At 43.7% G+C, this 26,843-nt stretch overlaps 2 protein-coding genes across 3 annotated transcripts; one reads left to right on the top strand and one right to left on the bottom strand.

Annotated features, from left to right (window-relative positions):
• The first annotated feature begins 2,786 nt into the window (after window positions 1–2,786).
• On the top strand, window positions 2,787–10,627 carry fastk (Fas-activated serine/threonine kinase). The gene is made up of 10 exons (XM_080542785.1): window positions 2,787–3,609; window positions 4,817–5,135; window positions 6,024–6,211; window positions 6,351–6,499; window positions 6,724–6,940; window positions 7,308–7,467; window positions 8,162–8,253; window positions 8,397–9,111; window positions 9,353–9,467; window positions 9,883–10,627. Exons 1-10 carry the CDS (start codon window positions 2,874–2,876, stop codon window positions 9,967–9,969), a joined length of 2,778 nt encoding a protein of 925 aa, XP_080398911.1. The 5' UTR covers window positions 2,787–2,873; the 3' UTR covers window positions 9,970–10,627.
• A 1,328-nt stretch (window positions 10,628–11,955) lies between these two features.
• Window positions 11,956–25,910, bottom strand: ubtfl (upstream binding transcription factor, like). 2 transcript variants are annotated; one of them, XM_080543282.1, is made up of 20 exons: window positions 25,817–25,910; window positions 22,946–23,071; window positions 22,390–22,571; window positions 21,875–21,958; window positions 21,589–21,744; window positions 21,364–21,428; window positions 21,020–21,140; window positions 20,822–20,932; window positions 19,508–19,638; window positions 18,672–18,813; window positions 18,309–18,350; window positions 18,060–18,185; window positions 17,767–17,916; window positions 17,103–17,231; window positions 16,060–16,139; window positions 14,460–14,649; window positions 13,889–13,936; window positions 12,996–13,124; window positions 12,738–12,860; window positions 11,956–12,571 (listed from the first exon to the last, which is right to left on the bottom strand). In XM_080543282.1, the coding sequence occupies exons 2-20, from the start codon at window positions 23,019–23,021 to the stop codon at window positions 12,485–12,487; spliced, it is 2,172 nt and encodes a 723-aa protein (XP_080399408.1). In that variant the 5' UTR covers window positions 23,022–23,071; window positions 25,817–25,910; the 3' UTR covers window positions 11,956–12,484. The 2 variants fall into 2 exon arrangements, with proteins under 2 accessions (XP_080399408.1, XP_080399409.1); XM_080543283.1 differs by having other exon boundaries at window positions 12,738–12,857.
• Window positions 25,911–26,843: the final 933 nt, after the last annotated feature.

Raw genomic sequence — 26,843 nt, 5'->3', positions numbered from 1 at the left:
TGAATGAGAGGCCATTGTAAAGCACTTTGGAATAAGGAGCTATATATATAAGTGCAGTCCAGTCCACCTCAGTAATTTAAATCAAGTCCTTTTTTTGGACTGGGTTGGTTTTTACGAGAGGAGGCAGGATAAAGTAATCATTACCAGAGTATCTCTGTAATTTTATTACCTTTAGTCCACAACTAATGTGGGGGGGGGGGGTGGGGGGTGCAGGGGCCTCTTGCCTGGCCCGAGAGCTAGCCCTCCTTGAGTTTGTGACCTAGCTTCCCATGTGCTCACTCCGGCTCACTACTTTTAACCCTTTCCCTTCCCAGACTTTCGTGAGCCCCTTTTAATTGCACTTGCTGACAGCAGGCATCTGTTGCATTCTCTATATCCGCATACCACCCATGCTTCTACAGTCCCTCACGAGGCCACTGCTAAGCATTTTACCCAACTAGGACAGCCTCAGTCCTGCCCACTTACTCTGGTGTCTGCCCCTTGCCATGCTCGGACGGATCTTGCTTAACCCATGCTCACCTGTGCCGCTTCCACCTCATGGTCATCTCGTACCCTCATATGTCCGTCTGCGCCAAGTTCTTACCCTACACACTCACTGTCAGGCAGTTTTTGGGGATATCTACTTATGCTTGGTCAGCAACCAGGCAGAAACGTTTCATACATCCATCAGAACTCCACACTCATCTTATTTATTATCTATCAAATGAACCACAATAGCTTCACAGCAACTCATCATCGCCATCTCGCTTAATGTTTGATGCGAACCATCATTACTCATATCCAGGGTTCTGCCCAGGAGTTTTGAACAGTGTGGAGCTGGATTGCATTATCAAAACTAATGTATTCATGTCAAAATGCACAAAATGCTTTCAATAACATTGGCTATCAAAAATAGCTAATCTGTCATTACTAAATGTAGGCTATCTATAAGTTTAATTTCCCTTGAAACATTTACATTGTGGTGCCGCAAAGTTCACAGCGTGGCGCCACACTTGCATTCTTTGGGGGAGAGCCCAGCATATCAGTGCTATTGCAACAACTTCTCACTGTGGGCTTAGACATCAAACATTGACAGACATGCATCCTAGCCTATACACCTGCTTAATTCTTTCTGCATCCAACACTACTGTTATACTTAGCAGTTCTAGGTAATTCTTCAGCTTAGTGAAGCAAGACTGCTATTTGCTACAACAGTTCTTCCACATGCTTGAAACTGAACTCAAGATGAGCCCTGCTGCCCACACACTTGCACCTCCCCAAGACCCACATGCGCTTGCTACCAAGCCAAGATGGCCAAGACAGGTTCCAACACACATCAAGACAGCTCCTACACCGTTGCTCATCTTGACTCTGTCCAAGATGCACCCCATACAACACTGCCTACATGCACTCACTACATTTTGATTCCTTTCAAATAATATTATCCTCGGTTATTTTATTAATTAGCAATGCTGGGTGATCTGTTCCATTGCATATAACAGTTGCATATAGAACAATGACAATGTAAGTTAGCCTATTCTATCAATTTCTTGATTCATTTCCATTGCTTATCAACACAATACTAGATATAATATCATAAATAACAGAATTATTTCTCAGAACTCAAGAGTGTGTGAACCAACTTGAGTTAATGTTTATTTATTAGCAAGTATTAGTCAAAATTGTCACATTCAGCAATTCTTTTCATCAGCAATGCTATGTCAAAGTAACTAATCAATAGATTATTGATCATTAAATGTTTATTAAAAGTAGGCCTGCTTAGTCTTGTTTCATGTTCAATGCTGTGGCAAAATGTAATCTATTCTGTTTTTCTGTCAGGAGTGTCACTAGGCAACAGACCCGCTCCTCAAGCAGACGCAAACTTTTTGTTTCTATGATCCCTCAAGCGTCATTGGGTCTGAGAAAGGAGCTATATAAATCTAAGTTATTATTATTATTATTATTAAAAACAGAATACATATCAGGAGTGTGTGGACCAACTTGAACTAAGGAGCCTGCTGTCCATCTTGATGGATGGGCCCAATGTAAACTGGAAATTCTTCGAACTTCTCCAGCAAGAGCATGAAGAAGAACAGTATGGAGGTGCTCAGCTTGTTGCCGTGGGGACAAACTGCTAAAGGCAATGCACCCATTGTTCTATATTGCGCCAGCAAGGAGGGAAGATTACAGTGCTGTAACCAAATCTACAGTCTTCCCTTTGTCGTCCTGTGGCCACCGCTGGATTGGAAACCAGTGTGGGCTCTGGCAGTCTGTTTGCGTCCACAGTTCTGTTTACTGTTGTGTTCGTTCTTATGTTGAACATAAATACATTTACTGTTGTGTTCGTTCTTATGCTGAACGTGAATAAATGTACTTTGTATGTAATTCTGTAAGTAAAACCTTTTTCTTTTTGCCGGTATGGCTGTGAAATAGGTCTTAAATGGTCTTTATCAGGGTCTGATTCGTTGAAACCTGCAGGAACGCTGTAGGAATTATAAATAAAAAAAAGTGAAAGACGCCATCCCAGGAATGTAAAACCATAGGTACATTTCTTATAACCCCCCCTCTTTCTCTCCTTCCCTCCACCCCCCTCCATCCTCTCTCTGCCCTCTCCCTCTCTGTAGGTATAGTGTGCTGTGGCTCAGTGGTCAACTAGCCTGTCTACTATGCTGTGGCTGCCCTCTGGCCTGGGCCTCCTGAGCAGCGGCAGCTTCCCCTCGCCCCTCTCCCGCCTCTACCCGCCAAACGCCTGCCGCCTCAGGGCCGTCACCCTCGCCCTCATCGGCATGTACGCCACCCGTCTGTACAGCGCAGGGGGAGGAGGAGGAGGGAGTGGAAGTGGAGGGGCCAAACCAGGTCGGCGGTCGGGCCTGGCAGGTGGAGGAGGGCTGCCGATGCTGGAGAACCACCACCACCACCCCCACCATCATCATCACCCCCATCTCCCCCCCCCACACCACCATCCCCATCATCACCCCCACCACCACCCGCCGCCCCCACCGCCTCACAGCTACGCCCCTCTCTACCAGGGCCGCCCCGCCGACGCCCAGCGGGGGGCGCCTCACTACCACGGCTACCATCCACACACTCAGCCTCCACACCTCGGGCCCCCCCCACCGCCCCTCCCTCCCCCACACCCCCACTACCAGCAGCACGTTCACCTGCACCATCACGCCGCCGGCGGTGGCGGCGCCGCCAACGGTGGCGGCAAGAAGAAGACGTGGAACTTCATCCACGAAAAGATGAGCTACGACACCTTCTTCACCATGAAGCGGCTGATCGAGCGCTCGCGGCAACCCGACGAGGTGCTGCGCTGGGTGACCCAGAACCCGGGCAAGATCTCCCACAACCACTACCCTATCGCCCTGCAGAAGATCGGCCAGCTGCTACAAGCAGGGGGGGGCGGGAGCAACGTAGGCGGGAGCGGAGGCAGAGGGGGTGCTGAGGTAGCCCTGGTCTCTTCTTCTCCTGGAGGAGGAGGAGGAGGAGGAGGTGGAGGAGGGGAGAACGAGGGCCGACAGATCCTGAAGCACCAGGACTTCCAGACGCTGTGCGACGCCATAGTGAACGACTGTGCCAAGTTTGACAACTTCAGCATCGTCAACTGCCTGTATGCCGTCGCTGCTCTAGGTGAGGCTGGGCTTTGGGTAGTCAGTCACAGACAGTGGTTGCTGCTTGTGCAGATGAACATTCTAGGGAATTAAATAATTTGACTTCATGTACTCACATGGACTTTTCTTGAGCACTGAAATGGGAAAATAATAATAATATTTTTTTGGGCCTGCGGTCAGATGTAAAAACATTTATCCATATGCCAACACCGCACAACAAATCCGAATTTATCATAACGATTACACATAACATCCTAATTGCTCAATTCCACCGTATATATTCAGTCAATAAAAAAACAAGTGCCATTTGAGAGAGTTTTTTGACAAATAATAAATCCTGATTGGAACACAATCTCCAAAAAGGCAGTAATGGCAGCAATGGCGCTCTCTTATAGAGGCTCTATGTTCCATATAGGAATGAAAAGGACTACATAAAGGTAAGCTAAGTAATTCAATATAAACAAATCTAATCATGCTATGGATATATCCTCTCCTATACGCCTATCAATTCTCACGCAGCAAATTAACTTATACGTGTAATGTGTCAGTATTTGGCAGCATCACATCAGTGCTTTGCAGTGGCATGTGATGTGAGCTTGGTGCTGCCTATCCCTATCTGAGAACATTTCTTTGTGCTTGATAAGCATGTGCGCTTTCTCATGGTGCTCTGATAAGAGAACTTGACATTGGATCACAACTTGACATTGCATAGTTTGCATTCATCAGTTTGATCAATATATTTCCGAACCTCGCTGCATTTGTCCACCATAGCTGTGCCCACTATTACTACTCCATACTGCTGTGACCCGTGTCACATTGAATAAAGAAGTTGTAATGTGATCGAGAGGCTAACTATCTCAATATAACACATTACGGTATTTATTTAGACAAAAGTTATGAAATAAAAAATCCCAGAAATAGTTTTACAGTAAATTGCTCAATTAGGGGGAGCATATTTAATAGTTCAGTGGTAATTTGAACCACTTGTACGCTGCTTTGTCTAATGCCCTTGCACTGTCGTAGTATTATGGGGTATATTTTGTACCTAACTATGGTAAATGTTAATTTAGCTATGTTTATACTGTATATCTCTCTGTATTTGAATTTTGCAACTGTTTTTAAATTTGTTGTACGGCGACCTTGAGTGCCATGAAAGGCGCCTTATAAAATAAATGTATTATTATTATTATTAAATGTGTACTCCATGTTTGACCCCCCGCCCCTAGGCCTCCCCAGCGACTCCCGGGTCGTGCAGATCTTGGAGGCGGAGTCTCAGTCGAGGCTGGGCCAGTTCAACCAGAAGGACATGTCCATGGTGTTCAGCTCCAGCATGAAGCTCCACCCCAGCAGCCAGCACCCGCTCACTGAAGCCTGCCTGGCCGGCCTGGAGAAGAACCTGGAGCGAGAACGCCACCCGCAGACGCTCTTCCTCCTGCTCTCCTATTACCGCCTCAAGTGGCGCTCGCTGCAACCGCCGGACGTGGCGACCGGGAACACCAGCGCTACCAACGTGCCCCCCAACCCAGAGCAGCTGCTGGCTAACAGGTAGGGTCAGGTGACACTACAAAGTAGGGGTGCGGCGGGCGCAGCTCCGTTGGAATGTTGCCCATAAATAACCATCAGCTTACATGGGATGAAAATAAAGTCTTGGTTATTTCTATTATATACAAAAGGTGTAGGCTATTAGTGAAATTTGGGTCACGAGGACGACCAACTCCATGACCTTCTTTTATATTATCTAGCGGAATCCTTTTAATATGGAGTTAGATTAATGATAATATTATTGTAAATAAAAACAGTACAACTCACAAATATGTACCGTGATCTGTCAGCAAAAACTACAAAGCACAAATATAAGTAACTATCCACAAACAAACACCTCTTGATTTGTATTATAAATATTATCTCACATATACAAACAAACATTGCAATGTGAATAAAAACAAAAGCAGTGACAAAAATCTTCTAACGTTATAAATAAAAGCATTACCATGTGTAGAATAATTTCAACAACAAACATTGACAACTGTTGAATCTGCATTTGTCCCATTAGGTCTGACTTGTACATGCAAACATGATCCACAAATGCATGGCTTTATCATATTTAGCTATATCACTGTTTTTGTTTTACACCTTGTATATATATTTACAAATCATTTTGCATTTATTGACATTTTTACAAATACAAATCAAGAGGTTAGGTAGGCCTATAACATAGATAGAGAACAGACTGTTGCTAAAGAATGTAAAGAATTGCATGAAGGGCCCCCCTCTCTCCCCGACAGTACGGCAACATACCACATTTCTCTCATTAAATAGAGTAAATAATTGTGAAAAAATGGTTCCACCCTCTCTGGGTAGGATTGACACCTTCTTAAAATATTTGAATATTTAATACCTTACGAAGTTCATCATCACGATTCCTACTTGCAGAAAGATCCTGCGGCTGGTCAAGCACACGTTGGCTAGTGTGAGTGGAGTGCGTGACCAGGAAATGGCGCTGCTGGACGAGATGCTGGCAGCATGTGCACAAGAGGCGAGCAACAAGAGCTTGGAGCTCATCTTCAGTTCACACCTGTTCTACCAGAACAGACAGGAGAGGTTCGTTGGCAGCCTTGCCGGTACGTATATCTATCCTCTTTTTACACCATGTCTTGAGATGATGGCTAACCCTAACCCTGTAGAACTATCTGAACCCCAGCACTGTTGTCAGTCATTTAAGGTCTTTTCCCATAATGTGTCCTGTTCTTGTCCCGACAGAGGAGCTGCCTAAAAAGGTGGACAGCATCACCCCATACACAATGGCCCTCATTGCCAAATACGTTGCCCGTCACCGGCTGAGAGACACCCGCCTCCTTGACACCATTGCTGATTTTCTGGTCAAGAAAGGCGAATACCTGGACAGCAAGGTACAGAGTTCCTCTGGTTAGACTTCTCTCATAATTGTTTTTTTATTTAGAGGTTTGTCCATTGCCTTGCTTTGTTATCCAGTCTTTGTGTATACCCCCCTGAGACACAGAGAGAGGCCAGAGGTCAGCCACAGTGCACAGCCCCTGGACACTGAAGATTCAAATGCCATGCTCAGGGGGCACATTGGCCACCTTTTTGATACCAGCGATCCGTTCTCCACCAGGTGATCCAGAAGCTTGTGTTCCCGTTCAGTCGCATGAGCTACCGGCCGTCCAACGAGGCCCAGTTCTTCTCTAAGCTGGAGGCGGTGTTGGAGCTGAAGGCGCTGAGCTCCCCTCTGGCCACTGTCAACATCCTCATGTCCTTATTCCAGCTAGGCCACTTCCCTGGCCTGGTGCTGCACAGGGTCTTCTCCGCCGCCTTCATCAGCAATGTCACCAGTGAGTGACACACACACACACCCACCCCCACCCCACACACACACACACACACATGTGAACTCAAACATGCACCAACAAGAAGTTTCGTTCATCAGATATCAGTTAATATCAGTTAGAATAATATATATATTACAAAATGTTTTACTTAGATCGTCAACTAGTTCTGTCTCAAACTACGCCGTGTTGGGTCCTTGAATTTGAAGGAATTGAGTCTTGAAAGTCCTTGAAAGGTGCTTGAAAGTCCTTGAAAGGTGCTTGAAAGGTGCTTGAAGTTGATGTTTCAGAAGGTGTGGGAACCCTGGGCAAGGGTCTTCCTCTGAGTTACTGTTGCTCACGTGTCTATGTCGTCCTGTGTCCTCCTTTGCAGATAGCCCTTACGCTCTGATCGTACGCCGGTACCTATCCCTGCTGGACGCGGCCGTGGAACTCGAATACCAGGACTACACTGGGCCGCGACTGCAGGATGCTCACAAAGTGCTCATGTTTGACCATGCACTGACCGCAGACGAGGTCAACCGCAAATACAGGTAGGGACTGTGGAAAATAAAATACTTCATTGATTGATTGGCGCAACTGTTAAAGTCAGAAAGGCACTCCAAGTAAGCCTATTACTTTGTGTTTCGTTTTTTGTGATTGACTGAGCAGCCTATGGCATAATGTGGTGAAGGTTAGAATGATAGATGTGTCTATGTGGAAACACAAGGGAAGTTTTCTCTTTTTTTCTTTTGCCTTTTGAAAGTGAATGAATGAATGAATGAAAGCATTTATTTCGAACATGTGCAGAGAGAAATAGTTATAACAACAAAAGACAAAACAAAAACAAGAAAAAAACAAAACAAAACAAAACAAAAACAAGAAAAAACTAAACAAAACAAAAAACACTATTTACTTCACATGTCCGAAAAGGAGTAGGAAGAAGCATAAGCTTATTTAATCCTACCCCTTCTCCAATAAACAGAGATTAATAATTAATAATCAGCAGTTGACTTCAATATTAATATAATATATATTTTTTAAATTAAATCAAATTTATTTACATATTTACATATTGACCAACAATAGAAAACAGATCATGTAAATACACAAATAATCTGTGAAAACAACAACTATCAAAGCCCTTCTTCCTCCTCGTACCTGGTGAAAACCATGTTTTTATACCGCTTTTTGAACTGGGTCATGCTTGGACACCGCTTTAAAGTGAAAGTGTTGTGTGTTTTGCAGCTATAAGGGTCTTGTTGCTGAAGCCCTACGGCAGCTGGTTGGAGAGCACGGATACAAACAAGACGAGGTCCTGGCTCCAGGATATTACACAGGTACCTGGAACAATATAATAACCTTCAACAGTGTCTGTTAGCACCAAAGGTGATGTCACCAACACAATATTACTAACTGTATCACATTCCATTCCATAGCATTGAAAAGCGACCCTTCCACTCTGTTCCCCATTTATCTTTAGACTTCCTACTGTGGATTGATGGTTCCGGTCGAGTTCTCCCCATCAGCTCAGGGGGGGCCGGGACCTCCTTAGGAGTGGGCTCCCCCCCCTGTGTCCCCGCGATCGCCGTGGTCTCCAAACCTCCAGAGGTGGCAACCCTCACCTCTGACTTTCAGAAGTTCTCCCCCTTCACCCCGCTAGAGGAAGAGGGGGACCAGCAGCAACCGGGGGGCGACACCTTAGGGGCAGTGACGGAATCTGTGGTCTTCTTAACTCACCACATGCGCGGGGCCCCGGTCTCCTGTGTGTCGACCCCCAGGGCGGGGCCCAACGGCGGGGGCCCGCTGGACTACAACTCTTACTACGCGGCCTCAGCCGACTACTACTCCAGCCTGGCCAAGGAGCACTCCCTGGAGAGCCAGGACAGCTCCACGCTCAGCAGCCCTCCCTCTGACGGCCTGACCCAGGCAGGGACCCCCGGGGCCGGGGGAGCTGCCGCGCCGGACTCCCTCTTCCAGTTCTCCATAGGGAAGATCCTGGAGGACGAAGGAGGACCTGGGGCTGTCGGGCCCGGGAGCCAGGGGACTGACTGTGATCTACAGACCTTCTACGAGGGGGTGGTGTATCCGGAAGGCAGGGACAGTGATGTGGGCCCCAACTCACCACTGCAGCAGCTGCACACCGCTAACCGATCTGATGCAGAGAGGTCTGGAGGAGATCAACGCCAGGTCAAGAGGTCAGTGAAGAGGGGGAACCTGAAATCTGTGTCCAATGTAAAAAACGCATCAGTGTGCAAAGACCTTTACACAGGTTTTCAGCGTCAACACAGCTCTTTTATTATCTCAAGTCTCTGAACATAACATTTGAACATAAATAAATATATATATATAATAAATTAAATGGTCCTTTTCTTAAATGGATATAACTTTGAAAACAGATTTCCATCCCTACTAAATACCACTTCCTTTTTCTTTCAGAGTGGTGATGTCCGTAAACGACAAGTGGCACTACTGCCACAACTCAGACGTGCTGGTGGGCTCCAGGGCGATGAGAGACCGCCACCTGCAGCTGTTGGGTTATGTCATCCTACAGGTAAGTAGGACCACCACGTAACTCGCCTCGTCATTTTGGTGGGGGGGTATCATTTTACTGTTATTCAATAGGTTTGCTTGCATAATTTCTAGTCCCTTTTTTTTCTCCCTACCCCAACCCTCCCCTAAAAGGAAACATGTAATTATACTTAATTATTGTTATGATTATTTAAATTCAATGTTTTGTTTTGGAGCTCAATTACAGTGATCCACTGAGCTGCTGTGAGCCAATAGCAATATGTCTATTTCCTGACATCAACTCATTATTGGAGACAGCTACATTACTAGCACAAAAGAGAAGCTTTTTTGATTTTGTTTGTCTCCGGCTCTCAGGAAGTGAATCACTTTAATATGGGCGACATCAACAGAGATGGTACCTTTCTCATCATGTGTTCTTCTTTTCCTCTCTTTCATAGTTGCCCTATCATGAACTGGAGAAGCTGAACGGTATAGATGAGGTGAAGCAGTACCTCCACAAAAAGCTCCTGGAGGTCCCCTTATGACAACGAAAGACCTGAGTGTGTGTGTGTGCGTGTGCGCGTGCGTCTGTGTGTACAAGCGTGCGCGAGTGAGATTGCCTTTGTGGCTGCTTAGATTTGGATTGGGGAAAAAGGGTTTGGGGGGGTTTGGTGTGAAAGATAAACCCTGGGCAAAGACATCAAAGAATGACTCGTCTGTGTGCAGTCACACTCTCACAGTGATCAGAAAGGTACTATGGGTGAGTCCCCCCCCCCGGGGACGACAGGTCTACTACTATCATGTTGTCATGCTTGCATGCAAGCATTTATCACAACGGTTCCGGTACCATTTTTGCCTCTTGATTATTTAGAGGGATGAATCACACAACAGTCATGTTCATTTAACATTTTGACCAGAGTATTTCAATGATAATGAAACGTTTGATCATGGTTTGGTGTGGAAGAGTGGGGGAATAAGACGTTTATTGCAGAGAGTTGTGTGGGGATAAATATTGATGTTCTGATGTTGTTCATTTAAAAAAAGGAAGAAAAAAAAGTCCCTTTTTTATATCCTTTCTTTAACTCCAGTTGTAACGCATGTCAGGGACTACTGTGTTTGGGCAGGGACTGAGCCTATGGTATTTAGGACTAGAACTGTTCATTTGACCTAATCTTATTCAGATGTAACTTGGTGATGGGGATATGGGGGTTACAATTAGTTTATTGGAATGAAAGGGTGGGGTTGGGGGGGGATAGGTTGAAATAGTTTTATAATGACGGTGCACCGGATGTAGGCGAAATGGATGGTAGGATGGGAATGAGGATAGATAAATTAAGTTTAAAAAGAGGTTATATATTTTTGTGAATGTCCTTAACGGCTTTTGTGTCCGAAGCAAAGCAACGCACTCATATTGTGAAAGTCTGACTTAAAATTTGACCCTTTACCTGTCCTTGGTTTATCTGTGGCCCTTCATATATGATGACCCACCACCACCCCCAAACACAAGCACTGGAGAGTGAAGAGAAGACATTCATAAAGACACTCAAGCGCACACACAAGGTCCATAGTACAGTCTATTGTTCTAAACACATGTTCAAGTAGGAATGATATCTGGGGGGAAAATATTTCTGATTAGAGGAAATTCAAATGGAAAGCTGAGTTTTGCATGACAAAAGTAACGCATGATTAAGACATGCAGTGATGTGTATGATAGAAAAATGTTTTGGTTTGATACTTTGCAAGCTCATGGTGCTAAATTCTGATCCAACACTTCAGCTCTCCAACAGTCATGTTTTTAAGATGGTCAATTTACCCTGTAAATAACTTTCAGCACTTCGCTACAAGAAATGGCTCATGGTAATTGTTGTCATGGTAATTGTTGTTAGTGGTCATCCATCTCTTTCCACTTGGGTGCGTTTGCTTTGCTCTCTGTAAATGGACTTTTGTATGTAGCTGTTCAAGGAGAAAGGAAGTGACATTTAGGTTACACTCTATGAATCACCTAACGTAGGCATCTTTATAAGAACTTTACATGAGCTCACATGACTTGGTTGTGATTCAAAAGCACTATAAATGCATTACACACAGGTGGTTCAAAGAGTGTTACTGATATTATTTATTACTATTGGTATCACTCCTGCCGGATGTGTGTGTGGATGTCTGCGGGAAGGGTGGAGGCGTTTGTTTATATATACATATTGAAATGTCTATCTAAACATATTATTAAAAAATTAAAAGCAACTCATTCAATGTCTGGGTTTTGTGTGAAAAGTGTGTCCATATCCTTGTCATTACATTAATTAAATCCATATAAATGCATACTTTCATATTGTTTAGACAAGTCTATTGATTGTGGCCAAAGATGTAACAGTCACATGATACTCCAATTACCACATGTTTGACAGTGTGTTCATTTGAGGAGCTGTCTGAAATAGAATTGAAAGCTGTTTATATTCACAGTAATAATTAGCATAGCAATATTATGTGATGCATGAAATCACACAAGGAGAATACAAGAGAAAAAGTGCATTTTTATTATTGAGGGTTTACCCAGGTGTTTCAATGGAGGGAAAGCAGCGACGGTCCTCCCTCTGCACTGACGCTCAGAGACCAAAGGACAAAAAACAGGACTCCTCAATATGCCCCTCCCATCCAAACTGTAGAAACTGGGCTTGTTCAAAAAGCCTCAACATACTTTCTTGTGAAATTTCCTTCTCAAAGTTTAAAAAAACAAAACAAAAAACGGCAACAGGTAATAACACCTATATAAAGGCGATAAAAAATGTATGCATTGAACACACAAGTAACAAAGACCCATGTAAAAGAGAGAACATGTCCCGCCGAATAATAGTCTCTGGGTCAACTGGAGGAAGAGCTTAACATCTCCATTCCTCGTGCCTTCATCTCCTGTCACTCGTTTCTCCTTGTGAGAAAGAGGTGGGGAGGAGCCGACGTTGCAAGCACTTTTATGTCACCGCCCACCTATTGGGTCAGACGCGACGAATGGCTTGCGAGGAGGCGTGTCCCGCACAGCCCCTCCTCTCTCAGGGGGGGAAGGGGCTAATCAGTGTCCGAGTCACTGCTGTCCTCTGAAGAAGAGCTGCTGTCTCCCTCTGATCGTTCGTCGTCATCTTCCTCATCGTCATTCTGCGTATAGAGAAAGTATTTAGAATGTTGAAGAGAGGACCACTCACAACTTCAATTAGAATCAACAATCACAGCAGGAATGAGTCAGGCTGGGGATAATGGCTTGAAGTAGCATAGTGGGGCAGACAAAAAGAAAACACCGACTGACCCTCAATTTCAAACTCACCTCGTCATCGTCATCATCGTCGTCATCATCATCACTGTCGGAGCTGCCTGACGACTCGTCGTCATCGTCAGAGTCAGAAGAGTTGGTCTTGTCGTCGTCGTCATCAGAGTCCGACGTATCCTGCTGGAGACCACAGGCGCACGTTGACTTTCCCCAAGTTACAAACAATCAAACTACAAACTACAAAGCTACACACAAAGGTCTGTGAGTGTAGGTGTGTGAGTGAGTGTAGGTGTGTGAGTGACAGAGGATGGTTACCTTGGCACGGTACGCCATGGGCCGCTTGCCCACTGCGACCCCCGCTGCTGCGGCACCTACCGCCTTCCCCTTCGCCGTCACGCGCACCTTGGCCCCCGGTGCCCGGGCTTTGGTTGTGTTCCGCCGTTTCTACAAGAGGGGGTAGAGAGAAGGTAGCATATATTGGGGGCGGGGGGGAGAAGCAGCACACAAACACAGTTCAAGCTACAATCTCACTTTCTTTCAATTAACCCGCAAATCTATCGACCATCCAAACCATCTTTAAACTATTTCCACAACCAAAATAAGCTCATGAAGTTCAAGAAGAACATCTTTTTCTTGTTCAACTGTCAGAACCCAAAATATATAAGCTTGTTTTACTCCATTTACTCCATGTAATTGTAAACAAACTCTGAATAGCTTCATATGGTTAAAGCTATAATTGTATCTCATGGATAGTCAATCCTTATCTCCATAGCTCCGTCTATGAATTTGAAAGTGGTTACATGTCTCCAGCGCGGCCACCCCTCAGCTGTTAACCTTCACAGCAGTGGTGGTCCGAAAAAAACGACATATTTTGGTTTCCATAGACCTCCATGTTAAAATGTGTCCGTTGAATAGTTTAAAAAGTATCATACAAAATGAATACAAGCAGTGGTAGTTGGTTGGGTAAAAGTTGTTGAAAGTGGTTTCAGTGGGGTAGCCAAGAGAGTGCATTGTTGTGTAATCAGAAACACATGTCAAGCCAATTTTCCAATACATTTGGTGCCCTGAAATAAGGGGACTATGTATAAAAGAGCTATGTATAAAAACACCCGAACATACATTTTAAAAAGCAATATGTTTTTTCTATAATTCATGGTGACACCGCGAGACATACTGTACAATGTTGCACTTAAGAGTGGGTTACTCACCGTAGTGGAGAACTCTTTATAGATGGCTCGCTCCTGAGGCGTGAGAGACTGAAAAAGATAGAGACAAACAAGGAGACAAAGACTAGTTACATAGTACCCTATACGCAAAACACATATCATCTTACATGCTTAAAAGCTATTGTCTTCCATTAAGGCATTTTTTTGTGATTTACATTTTCCTCAATATTGACTGAAATGTCATGTAAGAAACATGGCAAAAATAAAGGTGCAGAAAATAGGAGACATTCGTCAAATAGGAGACCGTCTCCTTGACTCGTCTGTGGAACTAGGGGATATTTCTTTAATTTTAATTATTTAATTTTAATTTAATTAAATGAATTAATTTTTAATTAATTTTTGCCATTTAGCAGACGCCTTTATCCAAAGCGACTTACAATTACGAATTACAGGGACATTCCCCCTGGAGTAACTGAGGGCTAAGTGCCTTACTCAAGGGCACACTAGTAGTGGTGTGGCTTCAGGCGGGATTTGAACTCACAACCTTCCGATCCCAAGTCCAACTCACTATCCACTAGACCACCACTACCCCCCTTTCTGTGGCCTGACCCACCTGAACCCAGGCCTCCAGCTCAGCCTTGTACTCTGTCTGCTGCTCCTCCACCAGCTTCTTGTACTTGTCCTTCTGGAGCTGGGTGAGCTTGTGCCAGCGCTTGCCGATCTCCACCATGCGTTCCTTCAGGCTGAAGTGGTTCAGCTCACCGTTGGTCAGCAGCTCCTGGGAAAACATCTGGTAGCCGCTCCTGCGCAGGGGAGGCGGGGTAGTGTCAGATTAGAAACAATAAGGGGGCGCTTACAGGGCTCGACAGTGCGACTGTTTTGGTCGCATTTGCGAGTGAATATATTTCTGTGCGACTTGGAAATACATTCAATCGCACCAGTGCGACTAACTGCTGAACTACTGTCATGCGCAGTCAAACCTATGTGTATAAGCGATGAGGGAATGAAAACAGTGAACAGAAACGTGTGTCGCAGAAATGCTTCACGCGAGTCCTATATGCTTAAAATGCGCATAATGGGTATATGGGATACAGCTCTCATAGTTCGTAGCGCTGTGTTTTGTTAGCCGCTAGCTGCTAGCAGCGGTTGCTTCCGGTTTCATTACAAAGAGGTTAACCCTATATGTGCCTGATGTCTAACATTCAAATGACTCTAACTTCATCTTTTTTCGGATTTCAATGTATGACACATCATTTGAAAGTTTATGATCCGTAGTTCCAATCCACAACACGTCACATTTGAAAGTGTTTCTGTAATTTTTTTACATTTGAAAGTGTTTTGTTTATATATATTTATATTATACAATTTACCAGTCATATTCTGGAATGTGCCTAAATGTTAAAGTTCCATAAGTATAAGCAAAATAAAGTAACAGTTTGTAAATAAATAGTAGCATTTGAAACAAACAAAAAAAACGAACCGTGAACCGTGACCCAAAAACCGAGGTTCATACCGAACCGTGGGCCAACTGAAATTAAGATTCTTACTTCCCCTTTACATTGTGTGAGTCTCCATTTTTATTACGGCCAAGAGCCGGTTATGATCATTTTGATATGTTATGATTATGATAATTTGTTGTCGTTGTTGACGAAAATTGCGCAATTTTCATTGTGCTACTGAAATTCTTGGTGTGCTACTAAATTTTTCAACATGGTAGCACAGTGCTACCTGGGGAAAAGGTAAGCGTCAAGCCCTGGCTTAGGTGGCGTAGCGGGTTAAGCGTCGACCATGTAACCGCAGGGTCCCCGGTTCGATTCCGGCCGGGGACATATCCTGCATGTCATCCCTCCTCTCTCTCTCACTCATCCTTCCTGTCTAAATCTTCACTGTAACCGTCAATAAAAATGAAAATATGAGTGGGACTATCCCACTCAGAATTTTCTTTAAAAAACAAACAAAAAAAAACTATAAGGGACCGAGGAACGCACACTAGAAAAGAGGAGAATTCATTAGGAGAACTAACAGAAAGAAAGAGAGAAATAAAGAAATAACGAAAGTTGAAAAAGAAACAAGTCTCTTCGAAGTAGGTTGGTTAGCATGTTCACTCAACAAGTAGGTTGGTTAGCATGTTCACTCAACAAGTAGGTTGGTTAGCATGTTCACTCAACAAGGTGGGACAATTGTATGATGCATGAACCCTGAAGATCACTCACACTGGCGGCTTCTTGGGCTCCCCTTCAAATTTGGGTTTCCTTTGGCCAGGCTGGGGGGTTCTCATCTCCAACAGCTCTCTCTGCAGGACAAACCCTGTCATTACACCATGGGCAGAGTCAACCTCACAAACACACACATACAATTCATGAGAATACACAATTCCTCAACACAGACAGACAGTCCAATGGGTATATAACACAGAGGACATATTTCAAGACTAGGGATGGGTGCACGTTTTTGCTAATCGATGAATTGATGGTAGCCACTGTCGATTAATTGATTCATTGACCTCATAATTTCAATTACAATTTTGCTCATTTATTTATTATGACTGCAGACGTCTCGTTTGACCAGCCTGCCAGGAGTGATTTAATAGTGAAAGTGAGTGAATGAAAGAGCAGGGTCTGCTGCTGTCCACCCTCAATCTCACAGACAAGCGGCTTGCTTCAGTTGTGCTTAAAATCCCACTGCCAATTAGGGGAAAGGTCGTGTTTTTTGATTGATTGATTGATTAACTGAAAATTGGATGCCAGCAACTGTCTTATCTGAAAAATCTAATCCACCCCTGTTCAAGACAATTTATATTTCCCCTCTAGGTAAAAGTGCAGCCCCTTAACTATACAAGTGGATCTTGGAGAATGTAAATGCCACTGGGTTACTTGAATTTTGTTATTAATGCCCCGTTACTGACCCCTTACTTGTGGAGCAGCACTTTTAACTAGAACTAGAAAGTTGCAGACTTAAACACTCATTTACAGTTCAACAAGAACATTTGAGTTCAACAATTAAAAACACATAAGAGACACTGTCAAGACATTGTAAAAATGGAAAGAAGCGGAACTAACAAAGAACATATAGAAGAACAGAGATAACACCAATGCATCCAGCTGGGAGGGGGCCGCCGACTCCGATCTCTGGGGGGCTTGAATGGGAGAAGGGGGGGGGGGGGGGGGGTAAAGAGAGGGGAGGGGGGGGCGACCAACATTTTGACATTTCTTCAGCACACTGGAGAAGACAGCGGTCAAAACGTCTGGTCACTGACCACGGGCCGGTACTGAACCTCGTATCGCTTCTGGTCCTCGGCCGCTTTTTTGATCCACGGAATCTTCTCCTTCTTCTCCATGGCCTTCCAGGCCGCCTCCATGGCGCACTGGGCTTTCTTGCGGTCACTCTGTACCAGAGGGGGGCGACAGAGTCACATTTCAGCCACAGCTTTCAGTGTATTTTCCAGGTACTTGTCTACTACCCAAGCACTTGACAAGCTTTTTCTTATGGATTCTAATACCAGTATGTATTGAAATTGGCCTGAAGGAGACTGGACACAATGAATAAGAACATGCCATGCAGTATGCCCCTTGCAATGACCACACTCAAGTTCATGGCTGATTACTGTATATATAATCAAACTTAGCAAGTCATTGGCATTGGACATTCAAATAATAAATAATAATGTTTATTAAAGGTTTACAGTGGATTTAATAATGTTGTTTTGGCGGTTGCTCCCTCCAGATAAGCAGGGATCACCATCACACAACCAGGCTCTGATTGACTTAATGAGCATATTATATATATATATATATATATATATATATATATATTATATGTACAGTGCTCATCAGAGGCCAGGACCTGGCTTGGGATGTTTATGTTCTCTCCATCCCTCTAACCCAGGGCTGTGCTCCAGGTCATGTTCCTCTGTCTCTCACCCTGTACTTTGTCAGGTAATCTCCTATTGCGCTTTGCTGCCAGATCTCCTCAGCAGTCTTAGGAGTTTCGGGGAGTTTTGACCGCTTCTTTTGTTGTTTTGTCGAGCCTGTGTGCACCCAGTGATCGAGCTCAGCGTCACGACACCGTTCCTAAAAGTGACAAAGACGTAGCATAAATGTTAGCGTAAAACAAATGTACAATTTTCCTCATCACTTGACAGGTGACACAACTAAACAATAACTCAACGGAAGGCATTACCAAACATTCCCAGTGGCTGAACGGAGTGACATACCTGTACTTTTTTAAGACTAAGCTTGTTGGCGGGAGACTTGGCTCTATGGGGGCTGCCCGCCCCTAACCTCGAACCCCCCAACTTCTCCTCCGTTAGCACGCGATCCCTTTCCTCGTCTGGGAGACTCTGGGGAGACAGCACCAACGTGTGAAGTGTTGTACCGTGATGCACTTAAATATATATGAACAATAACAATAATGTTGCTTGGTTCAGCAAACACACTAATAATAACAATAATTTTGTACTCACCTCGAGAAACCTCTGCAGGTCGATGTCATACTGCTTCTTTTTCTGTAGGCAGACAACACAGCCATGGAGAACATAAAACCATCAGTCACATGCAGGTGACAACAATATATATTACATATATATATATAAGAACACATTGACTGTCATGTCTCACTCATCAAACTGCTTGTCCTTGGGGAGAGAAATTCCACAGGGATAGCATATGAAGCAAACAGCAAGCATCAAAATGTTCATTTTAAACTAATAAATGCCAAAAATTAAGGCGTGGCGGGGGTGGAGGGGACTGAACTAGGCTGAGTGCTTGGAGGGGAAATACTGTAGTTGCCTATCTGGAGTTATAAAAGCGTGATAAAAGCGACTGACCTGCTCGCAGCGTTTCTGAAACATGTCCTTCTCTTTCTGTGTCATCACCTTCCACTGCTTGCTGCACAGCACCATGCGCTCTGTGCTGGGAACGTCCTTCATGTTCACCATCAGCTCTGCGCAGTACAGGGAGTAGCCGTTTCTGGAGACCACAACCAAATCTCAAAGCTCAGCGCAACACAAACGACAGCTACTGTAGTAGAAGTCAATCTGAGTGTAAACGATTACATTTCCTGAAAGCTTCATTGGTCACTGTAACAATGGTACTTCATTTCCCTATAATGACCATGGCCCACTTAGAGCATAATGCTTCATTTGGGGAATTTTGTTTTGTTCACACCTATAAGGTTGACCATGGAATATAGATTTCACAATGGTTACTCTCTAGGTGCCTGGGTTGTAGAAGGAATGTGCCACACTAGCTAGGGGGCTTTGGGGAAACTTGTGCCAGACAAATTGCCCCCTTCCACTGCCTTTTTGGGCAGATGTAAGCATCATGGTGAAGAGTGCCCCATGTCTATCTGAATTAGGCATTATTACATTGTGGAAGGAAGGGTACAGTTCAAAGGGAACTTATTGAATTGGATTCTTGGGTTCTTGTCTCATTGAACTGATCTAAAATTTACAGGGCGAAACAAGGTAGAGAGGATCTGTTTCTACAGTGAGGAGCCTACCAGCCATGACAGTGCATTACAGAAAACCACTACTTAACTGATTCAAGATTCTTTAAAAAAAATTTGACCAGAATTGTTTTCTGGTCAGAAGAAACTCTCAACCCCTTTCAAGAGGGGGGGGGGGAAAAGTTTGTTGGTGTTTTCAACATGGCAAAGACTTACGGGGGTGGTTTGGTGGGCCTGCCGTCAAACTTGTCCTTGAGCTGCCGCTCAGCTTTGGTAAGGACCGACTTGACGTGCGTATCATCTGCGTTCAGTTCTGGGTGTGCCTCGTGGTAGGCTCTCATACTACCCTGCCGAGACAGCGAGAGATTCAGTAAAACGTGGAGACATTGGGAAAATGTAGGAAGGTTATCTACATGTTACGGTACAATGTGGGAAAACTAGGGTTAGGGTTAGGTGCTACGTCGATTTGGTACATGCTGGCATGTCTAACCCTAACCCTAATCCTATACCCATCCCTAGCCCTAGCCCTAGCCCTAACCTTAACCGTAGCACCCTAGCACCTAACCCTAACCCAAGTTTTCCCACATGTACCGTAACATACATATTAAGAATAGTTTCTGAAACACGTCTTCATGTCATGTATGTTGATATTAGGTATAATACTCAATACCTCAGAAAAGGGGCCAATGTGCATTCTAAGAAAGTGTATTCCCTTGGTTGTGCACTGTAGGATGGAGTAATGGCTAAGTTGCTAGAAAAGTGTGCTTGTGTTTATGTATGCTCTTATGAAGGTCTTGCGACCAAAAGCTTAAACATCATATTCATGGCTTGCTGGCACCACTGTTGTAGTTTGGCCGCCATATTGACTCTCCAATCGATCACTCGTAATGGGAAGTTTGTTTTGTTTTACTGGGAGGTTTTACTGACTCTGATCTTTTCTAATCGTTCAGTCAAAATGTGTGATACATGGCATACAAAAACGATTACCATAAATCCTCTTTTAGTAGCCTGGCTGTTCATTTGCTTAATCACAGAGTGCATCTGGTGTGTGTGTGTGTTTGAGACAGAGCTCAAGCCGACGATATGACAGAGCTGAATATATCATACAGGTTCTGTCTACTGAGAACAAAGATGTTAAACAAAAATATATACAAATTAAAATGCCAAATGAAACTAAGATCATTCATTCATTCATGTTCTAGATCCCCTGGAACAAGTAGTCACAACACTGAGAAATAAGAAGGAATCAGTAGGTAGTCGGCGCACGCATCCACGCCGCTGAGGTGGAGGAGTGTGTATCAATCCTTCTGTAGGATCCATTGCGACCGTTAAGTCAAACAACGACTCTGAAATGAACACTCAGAAAACTAAATCATGACTCTCAAGTCAGTAAAAAAGAGTCGCACTTTCTCTCACTGACATAAAAGGCGCTCGGCAGAAAAAATCGTGAGTCAACTTGACGAGCGTCACTGTCTATAATGCCTATGATGACAGGTGAAGCTGACAGCCTTTTACCTCTCAACTTCTCACCTCATATTCTCTCTGTAGCTCCAGGGCCTTGCTGATCCACTTCAGTCTCTTCTTGTCAGAGAGCTGGGACCACTGTCTCCTCAGGGCCTCCTTGAGCTCCTTCTGGCTTACCTGGCAACAAAAGTGAATCGGTTATTGTGAGATGAGTGTTTTCCGAATTCCGTACTTGTAAAGTCAGGTTCCCCTGGATACACTTACGTCCGGGTGTAGCTTCATGTAGGTCTTCTTCTCGTGGTTGTACCACAGCTGCTGGGGCGTCTTGGGCTTCTCTGGGAGATCAGACTTCTTCTTCTCCTCTATCAACTCGGGGTGGTCCTCTCTGAAGTGAAATAGAGGCAAAAAGCCGGTTTGTTAAAGGAGCATTAAAAGTATTGGATTTAAAGTGCAATAATAAAATCAACTCAACATCTGAACTAGACCAAGTTATCTAAACTTGACGATTATTTTTAATAGCTATAGTTTAAGTGGTCCACTTAGACTGCCCACCATGACGATGCCTGATCATCATGACAAATGTCAACAGGAGAGAGAATGACACTCACTTGAATCGTGCCATATTCTTCTCAAACGACTCCTTCTCTCTCTGAAATTCTGTGATATACTTTTGCTGTTGGGAACAGAACAGAAAAACACAATTAGTCAGTAGCAGAATGATTTCATTGCATGTCTTCATAAGGCTACATTTTTTTACATTGTTGATGGGATGGAATCTGTCTTTGAATAAATATTTATTCAAAAAGACATGATGACTGCAAATTGATCTTCACCTTTCTCTTCTCTGGGAGCTCCTTGTATTTCTTGGACAGAATTTTGGTGAGGTCCAGGTTGCTCATCTCTGGGTGGATCTTGGCATACTTGGCTCGCTTCTCCATGAAGAACCGGAAATATGGTGTCAGAGGCTTCTTTGGGAAGTCTGGGTGGGTCTTAAAACAGTAGAAATATAGCATCATTCACACAAGAATTCACACACAAAAAGGTAATTTAGCAATTCCACTAATCCAACTGTCAAATCATTGCATTTTTATATGTACAACAAACAATCTGATCCTTTACCTTCAACTTCTTTCCTTTGTAAGGGTTCTTTACATACTCAATGGCATCAACTATGAGCTCCGTCAAGGTCCTATACTTCCGTACCTAAAAAAGTAAATGAGATAGACATACAGTAAACCTCCAAATGAAACTCAGATTTAGATACATTTTCCATTTCAGTGACTGCAGCAATACAATTACTGTCTCAGAGATCAATTTGCTGTTGACATAATCTACTCTACATCACAGGGGCAATTCCCTTACAACTGCCCAAATTCCTAATTATACATTTCTAGCCACATTTCTTGGAGAGGAAACTCACAGTCACACACAAAAGTGTTACTGTAACATGGGTAATTCATTCTCATGTCTCCTTTACAGACAGATGTAAAACATATTTTTTTAAATGTATGAAGTTTGCAAAATGCTTCCCACATGATTTTTCATGATAGTAATTTACTGTAGGTGAAAGTTTGTTTACTCAGTCTTCATATAGTACATTAAAATGGCCTTTCTGTGAATTCTGATTGGCTAACCTCGGTGGACACCTTTGACCACTTCTGTTTACACATGTCACTGGTGAACCCTCCAAAGCAGACCTTCTCCCAGTCAAAGTGAGACTCTGTGGTCTTGTATTTCATGGCATCAACATCAGGCAACAGGCTCCGGATCCTCTCCAACAGGATCAGGCAGTCCTCCTTACTCCACGTATCCAGAACTGCATAGGTACAGACACAGACACAGAACTTGTCAAGGGCAGTTTTATTAGACACAATTTAACCTTGTGCCGACCCAAAATAAAACTATACGCCCTGACAAATATACGGTCAAATGTATCAATCACATGTGAACAGAATTCAACGGATACATCTCAACAAAAGTATGTTATTATTACACTTGTTTCAAGGCAAGATAACAAGAGGAGCGTGGAGGAAAAACAGGTTTAACTGTGCCAGACTTCCAGACAAAATATAGGCTAAGCTTATAGCTTTTGATCTTAACAAAAATCTTTGTTTGGAGGAATGGCATTCTGCAAGAGATTGTCTAATTCCACATGTTGGTAATGAACATGGACATGTTAAATCAGCCTACCTGGCTCAACCTTTATCCTTTGACCAGCCTGAGGCTGTGGCGCAGTGGATACACCAACACTGCTGCTGCCATTCATAGTGCAGTGTCTGTCTGAGGGCAGATCAACTGACCCGCTTTCTTACAACCCTGAAACCCAACAGAAAACACTTTCATTCAGTCATTAAACCACATTTTGGTTTAAAGCTGAGTTCTGCCACTGGCAAAAACTATAGCTCGCTAACCGAACACGGGGGACGTTCAGTGACAAGTCGAGACATATAATAGCCTACCTTCGAGCTCTGCGCGGTAGAAAAACAAAACTAAAACAGCAATATGCGTACAAGGTTGACGTTTCAAGATATCATCTGACTTCGTTCCATTCTATACAAACACACGTGTACGTCTTGAAATACTGTATTGGACGCGATGACACGTGCACCTTCGCACAACCGCTGCAACGTACAATGCAAGCCGACACTCGCTTTGATTGTTTTGGTCACCTGAGCAAAGCAGCCTATAGTAGCGCTCGGAATATTTAAAATGCGACTTTGTTTTTAATAGTAACGGTCATGGTTACAATTAACTATCTTTGCATGCCATCATGAAATCTTAAATTAAATAAGTCCTTATTCAAGTGATTATGAATCAATAACCTAACGTCTTGTTTGGGTCAATGATAAGGCTTCTAAAACGTTTTTATTTTTAACTTTGTTCAAAATACATACAATTCATATTTGAGTATGTGACAATGTGCTTAAACATGCCGCATTTGTTAATTTGTTTAAATATATATATATTTTTTTACTGTACTTCTAACTTGACTGCTCAAAAAATGTCAGGTGTCATCAACACTGCGGATGCCCCGCCTCTCCCACCCACCTCCCCGGCCCAGAGGAAATAACATCGCCTTGCTTTAGTCTGGTGAATCAGAGTGACACAGAATCCGATACAGAGAGGATACAGTCATACAGATCAATATTGTCGCATTTCAACGGCAGCCCAATGGATACGCGTATTGGTCCGGCGAAGCGTTTCGGAATGTCATTTCCAAGGCCTCAGACAAGCGACGCTACTACGGTGGAGGGTTGAATACTGAGGGAGCAAACTGCAGCCTTCGCCAAGATGACATGATGAGGCTATAATAAACTACTGTGGTGTGAAGCAGAAAGTTAAACTGTAGTTGGTTATATGGGTTTAGAAAACGTGACGAGTGTGCTGCCGAATCCAGCAAACCAGGCACGGGCGTTTTCCGAAACTGAAGCCATGGTCTTGAGGTAGGAGGGTCTGCAGTCCTCCCAACCTCACCATCAGCAACTGGTATCTCCAAATACGGAGGTCAAACTAACCTAAACTGCTCCATGCTATATTATATCCATGCTTTAATATATTGATAAATACATGTATTGGTTTATTTCTTGATGTATTTATTATCTCTTAATGGTTCACCATTTGTACATCAGGGGTTGCTGCAGATATGCGAGTCAAGTCTCCCGAACGGGCCAGCCGGAAAAACGGTTCAGATGTGGCCGGGGGATGCGCCCTCACACTGCGTTCCTCATTGGCATAGAAACCGCACAGAGAGTCTCTGGATTATTGTGGGTTGGATACAGAAAGTAGAGTAGTAGCCTACACTGTAGTCTGAACTCTCCCAACAACTTTTAAAATACGTTTTCGAATGTATTTTCCCCTCTAGGCTTGACGATATGAAACCAACCAACCAACCAAGCAAAACATAATTTAAATAAGATTGAAAAAAAAAAGTAGGCTATGACTTTTGGAATACCAAAAAGCTCCATTGACAGTGTTGGGAATTTGTATTAAAATAGCTAGAAGTGATAAATCATGATTTATCACTTCTAGTTACTTTAATACAAATTCCCAACAACAGCATTTTTTTAAATATTGCTTCTATATTTCTACACATGTGACAGAGTGGAGCGCTCTGGAACAGAACGGATAGAACGCCTGGAACCGCTTCAACATTCCGTGGCGGCTGAATCGGGCTGGCAGACTCTGCGCTACGTACACCCCCGCCCGCTGTGCAACCGACCGAGGCGCCGCTCTCCCGGTGTGCAGTCAGTGTCATAGCTTAGCTCACAAGGTCAAACTTCGAAAAAACTAGTTATATTTTTGATACTCCGAGAGAAAATGACACTGCACTAAAAAGGTCACATGCTTGCCTTGAAACTGCACGCAGAGGGTTAGCAAATAATCTCAACCTGGATAATAACAGGCCTACAACTATGAACAATGTACTAGGTTATTATATACAACGAATACACAAGTCAGCGATAAAATATGTCTAGAAATCGTGGCAATATTCTTTTCGTAGATCATTTTAGTGTTCCGTTAAATGTGTCTTGGAACACCGAGCGTTCGGTGCTGGCTACCCCAGTAATGGCGCCCTTATTCCGGCAAGAGTTAACGTAGCTTCCGCTGAGCACGAAAAGCCCGTTTTGTTTTTGCCACACCAAATTTGCTTAAAATGTCTCTTAAATACCAGTCAATGGACAAGAATACCTCCAAGTCGTCGCAATTTCCTGCCAACACTTCAGATTGAGACTGAATACGGCACGTTTTGTAATTTGCATCGTTTTGCAAGTAAACTGTGTTTTCCTATAAAAATGCGCAGATGATTGCAGAACTATCAGTCTCAATGATCGTATTGCGTTACGCTAAATGCGTTTATTAATACAAAATGATTAGAAATGCTTTTTACTGGCTCCGGATTGCTGGGGAAAAACTGGCTAGGCCTACGCGAGCGGGTTCCTCCGCTTGTTCTCGCCCAAAAGCTCTCACTGCAGAGCCGCCATGAGTGTTACAAAGACTCGGGGACAAAACGACATGAAAACCGCTTGTAGTATCGTCGTCAAAACACAATGATTCACTCACCTTTCGTCGCAGTTAGGAACCAGCGCGTTACTAACAAAGCAAAGGTTTTCGGTTAGGTTAATTATTTTAGGAGTTGTTTAAGTGTGTGTTTTTTCCAGCCGTAAACCTCCGGGGAGTCAGCTCGAAACGGATCCGACAAAAGGAGCGTGTGGTTCGGTATGGAGCTCCGCCCAGCAGCGCCGCAGGGGGAGGAACTCCGGGGGGAAACATGCGAGAAAAAGGGAGACAAAGGCGGATAGGCTAAAGCTAAAAACATACCGTGAGCTTAGAATGATAAGGTTCTATCTCCGTTTAGAATGATAAGGTTCTATCTCCGTTTAGAATGAGAAGGTTCTATCTCCGTTTAGAATGAGAAGGTTCTATCTCCGTTTAGAATGAGAAGGTTCTATCTCCGTTTAGGGCAGTTCAGAGATATTGAGCGTCAAAGTTTTTACATTCCATTATGTTTTGTGAGATGGAACCGTTGTATTTTATGAATTACTAACTCAAAAATGTCAACATTTAAAAAAACAACACCACACAGGCATTAATAAACACCTAATGGATCAGATTATGTAAAAAACTCAATTTTGACAAAAATGGAGATAGATATAATTCTAATGTCACGATACGGCAGTATCTAGCTGGCGTGAATGACGGTGCTCTGTTATGTGTTTTGCATGTATGTTGTTGTTTTTTTGCATGTTGTATTGATTGATTGTTTATATTTTTCCTTTTTTTGTTATCTGAATGTGTCTTAGAAGACGTTGGACTGTAGACTCAACACTTGGCCAGACCAGCCGACCTACCGACACCCCTACGAGCCAGTGTGAGAGTCCTAACCCGATTAGCCCACGTCTCGCCAAAACGAAGGCCCACAATACCATCCTGCACTCGAGGTCCAATCCAGGCCAAAGATCATGCGATTTACATTTTCCAAAGACAACACAAGCTTCTAGATACCTTTCTTTATAATGAGGATATTTAAAGTTGTATATAAAAACGCAGGTACGCTAAGTTCGCATACAAACTCAGGCATCCCTAAACT

This window comes from Nansenia antarctica (assembly GCF_963989245.1).
Source record: "Nansenia antarctica genome assembly, chromosome: 12".
Taxonomy (NCBI): domain Eukaryota; kingdom Metazoa; phylum Chordata; class Actinopteri; order Argentiniformes; family Microstomatidae; genus Nansenia; species Nansenia antarctica.
This window is presented reverse-complemented; position numbering and strand designations above follow the sequence as displayed.

Bases quoted from the DNA above. Each gene is read 5' to 3' on its own strand.
- fastk (XM_080542785.1), top strand. From the start codon at position 2,874: ATGCTGGAGAACCACCACCACCACCCCCACCATCATCATCACCCCCAT. The intron at 3,610-4,816 runs GTGAGGCTGGGC...CCCCGCCCCTAG, and splicing joins GTATGCCGTCGCTGCTCTAG to GCCTCCCCAGCGACTCCCGG. The intron at 7,468-8,161 runs GTAGGGACTGTG...TGTGTTTTGCAG, and splicing joins GAGGTCAACCGCAAATACAG to CTATAAGGGTCTTGTTGCTG.
- ubtfl (XM_080543282.1), bottom strand. From the start codon at position 23,021: ATGAATGGCAGCAGCAGTGTTGGTGTATCCACTGCGCCACAGCCTCAG. The intron at 21,141-21,363 runs GTGAGTGTCATT...ATTTCACTTCAG, and splicing joins AAGAATATGGCACGATTCAA to AGAGGACCACCCCGAGTTGA. The intron at 18,186-18,308 runs GTGAGTACAAAA...CTGTCTCCCCAG, and splicing joins ACCTGCAGAGGTTTCTCGAG to AGTCTCCCAGACGAGGAAAG.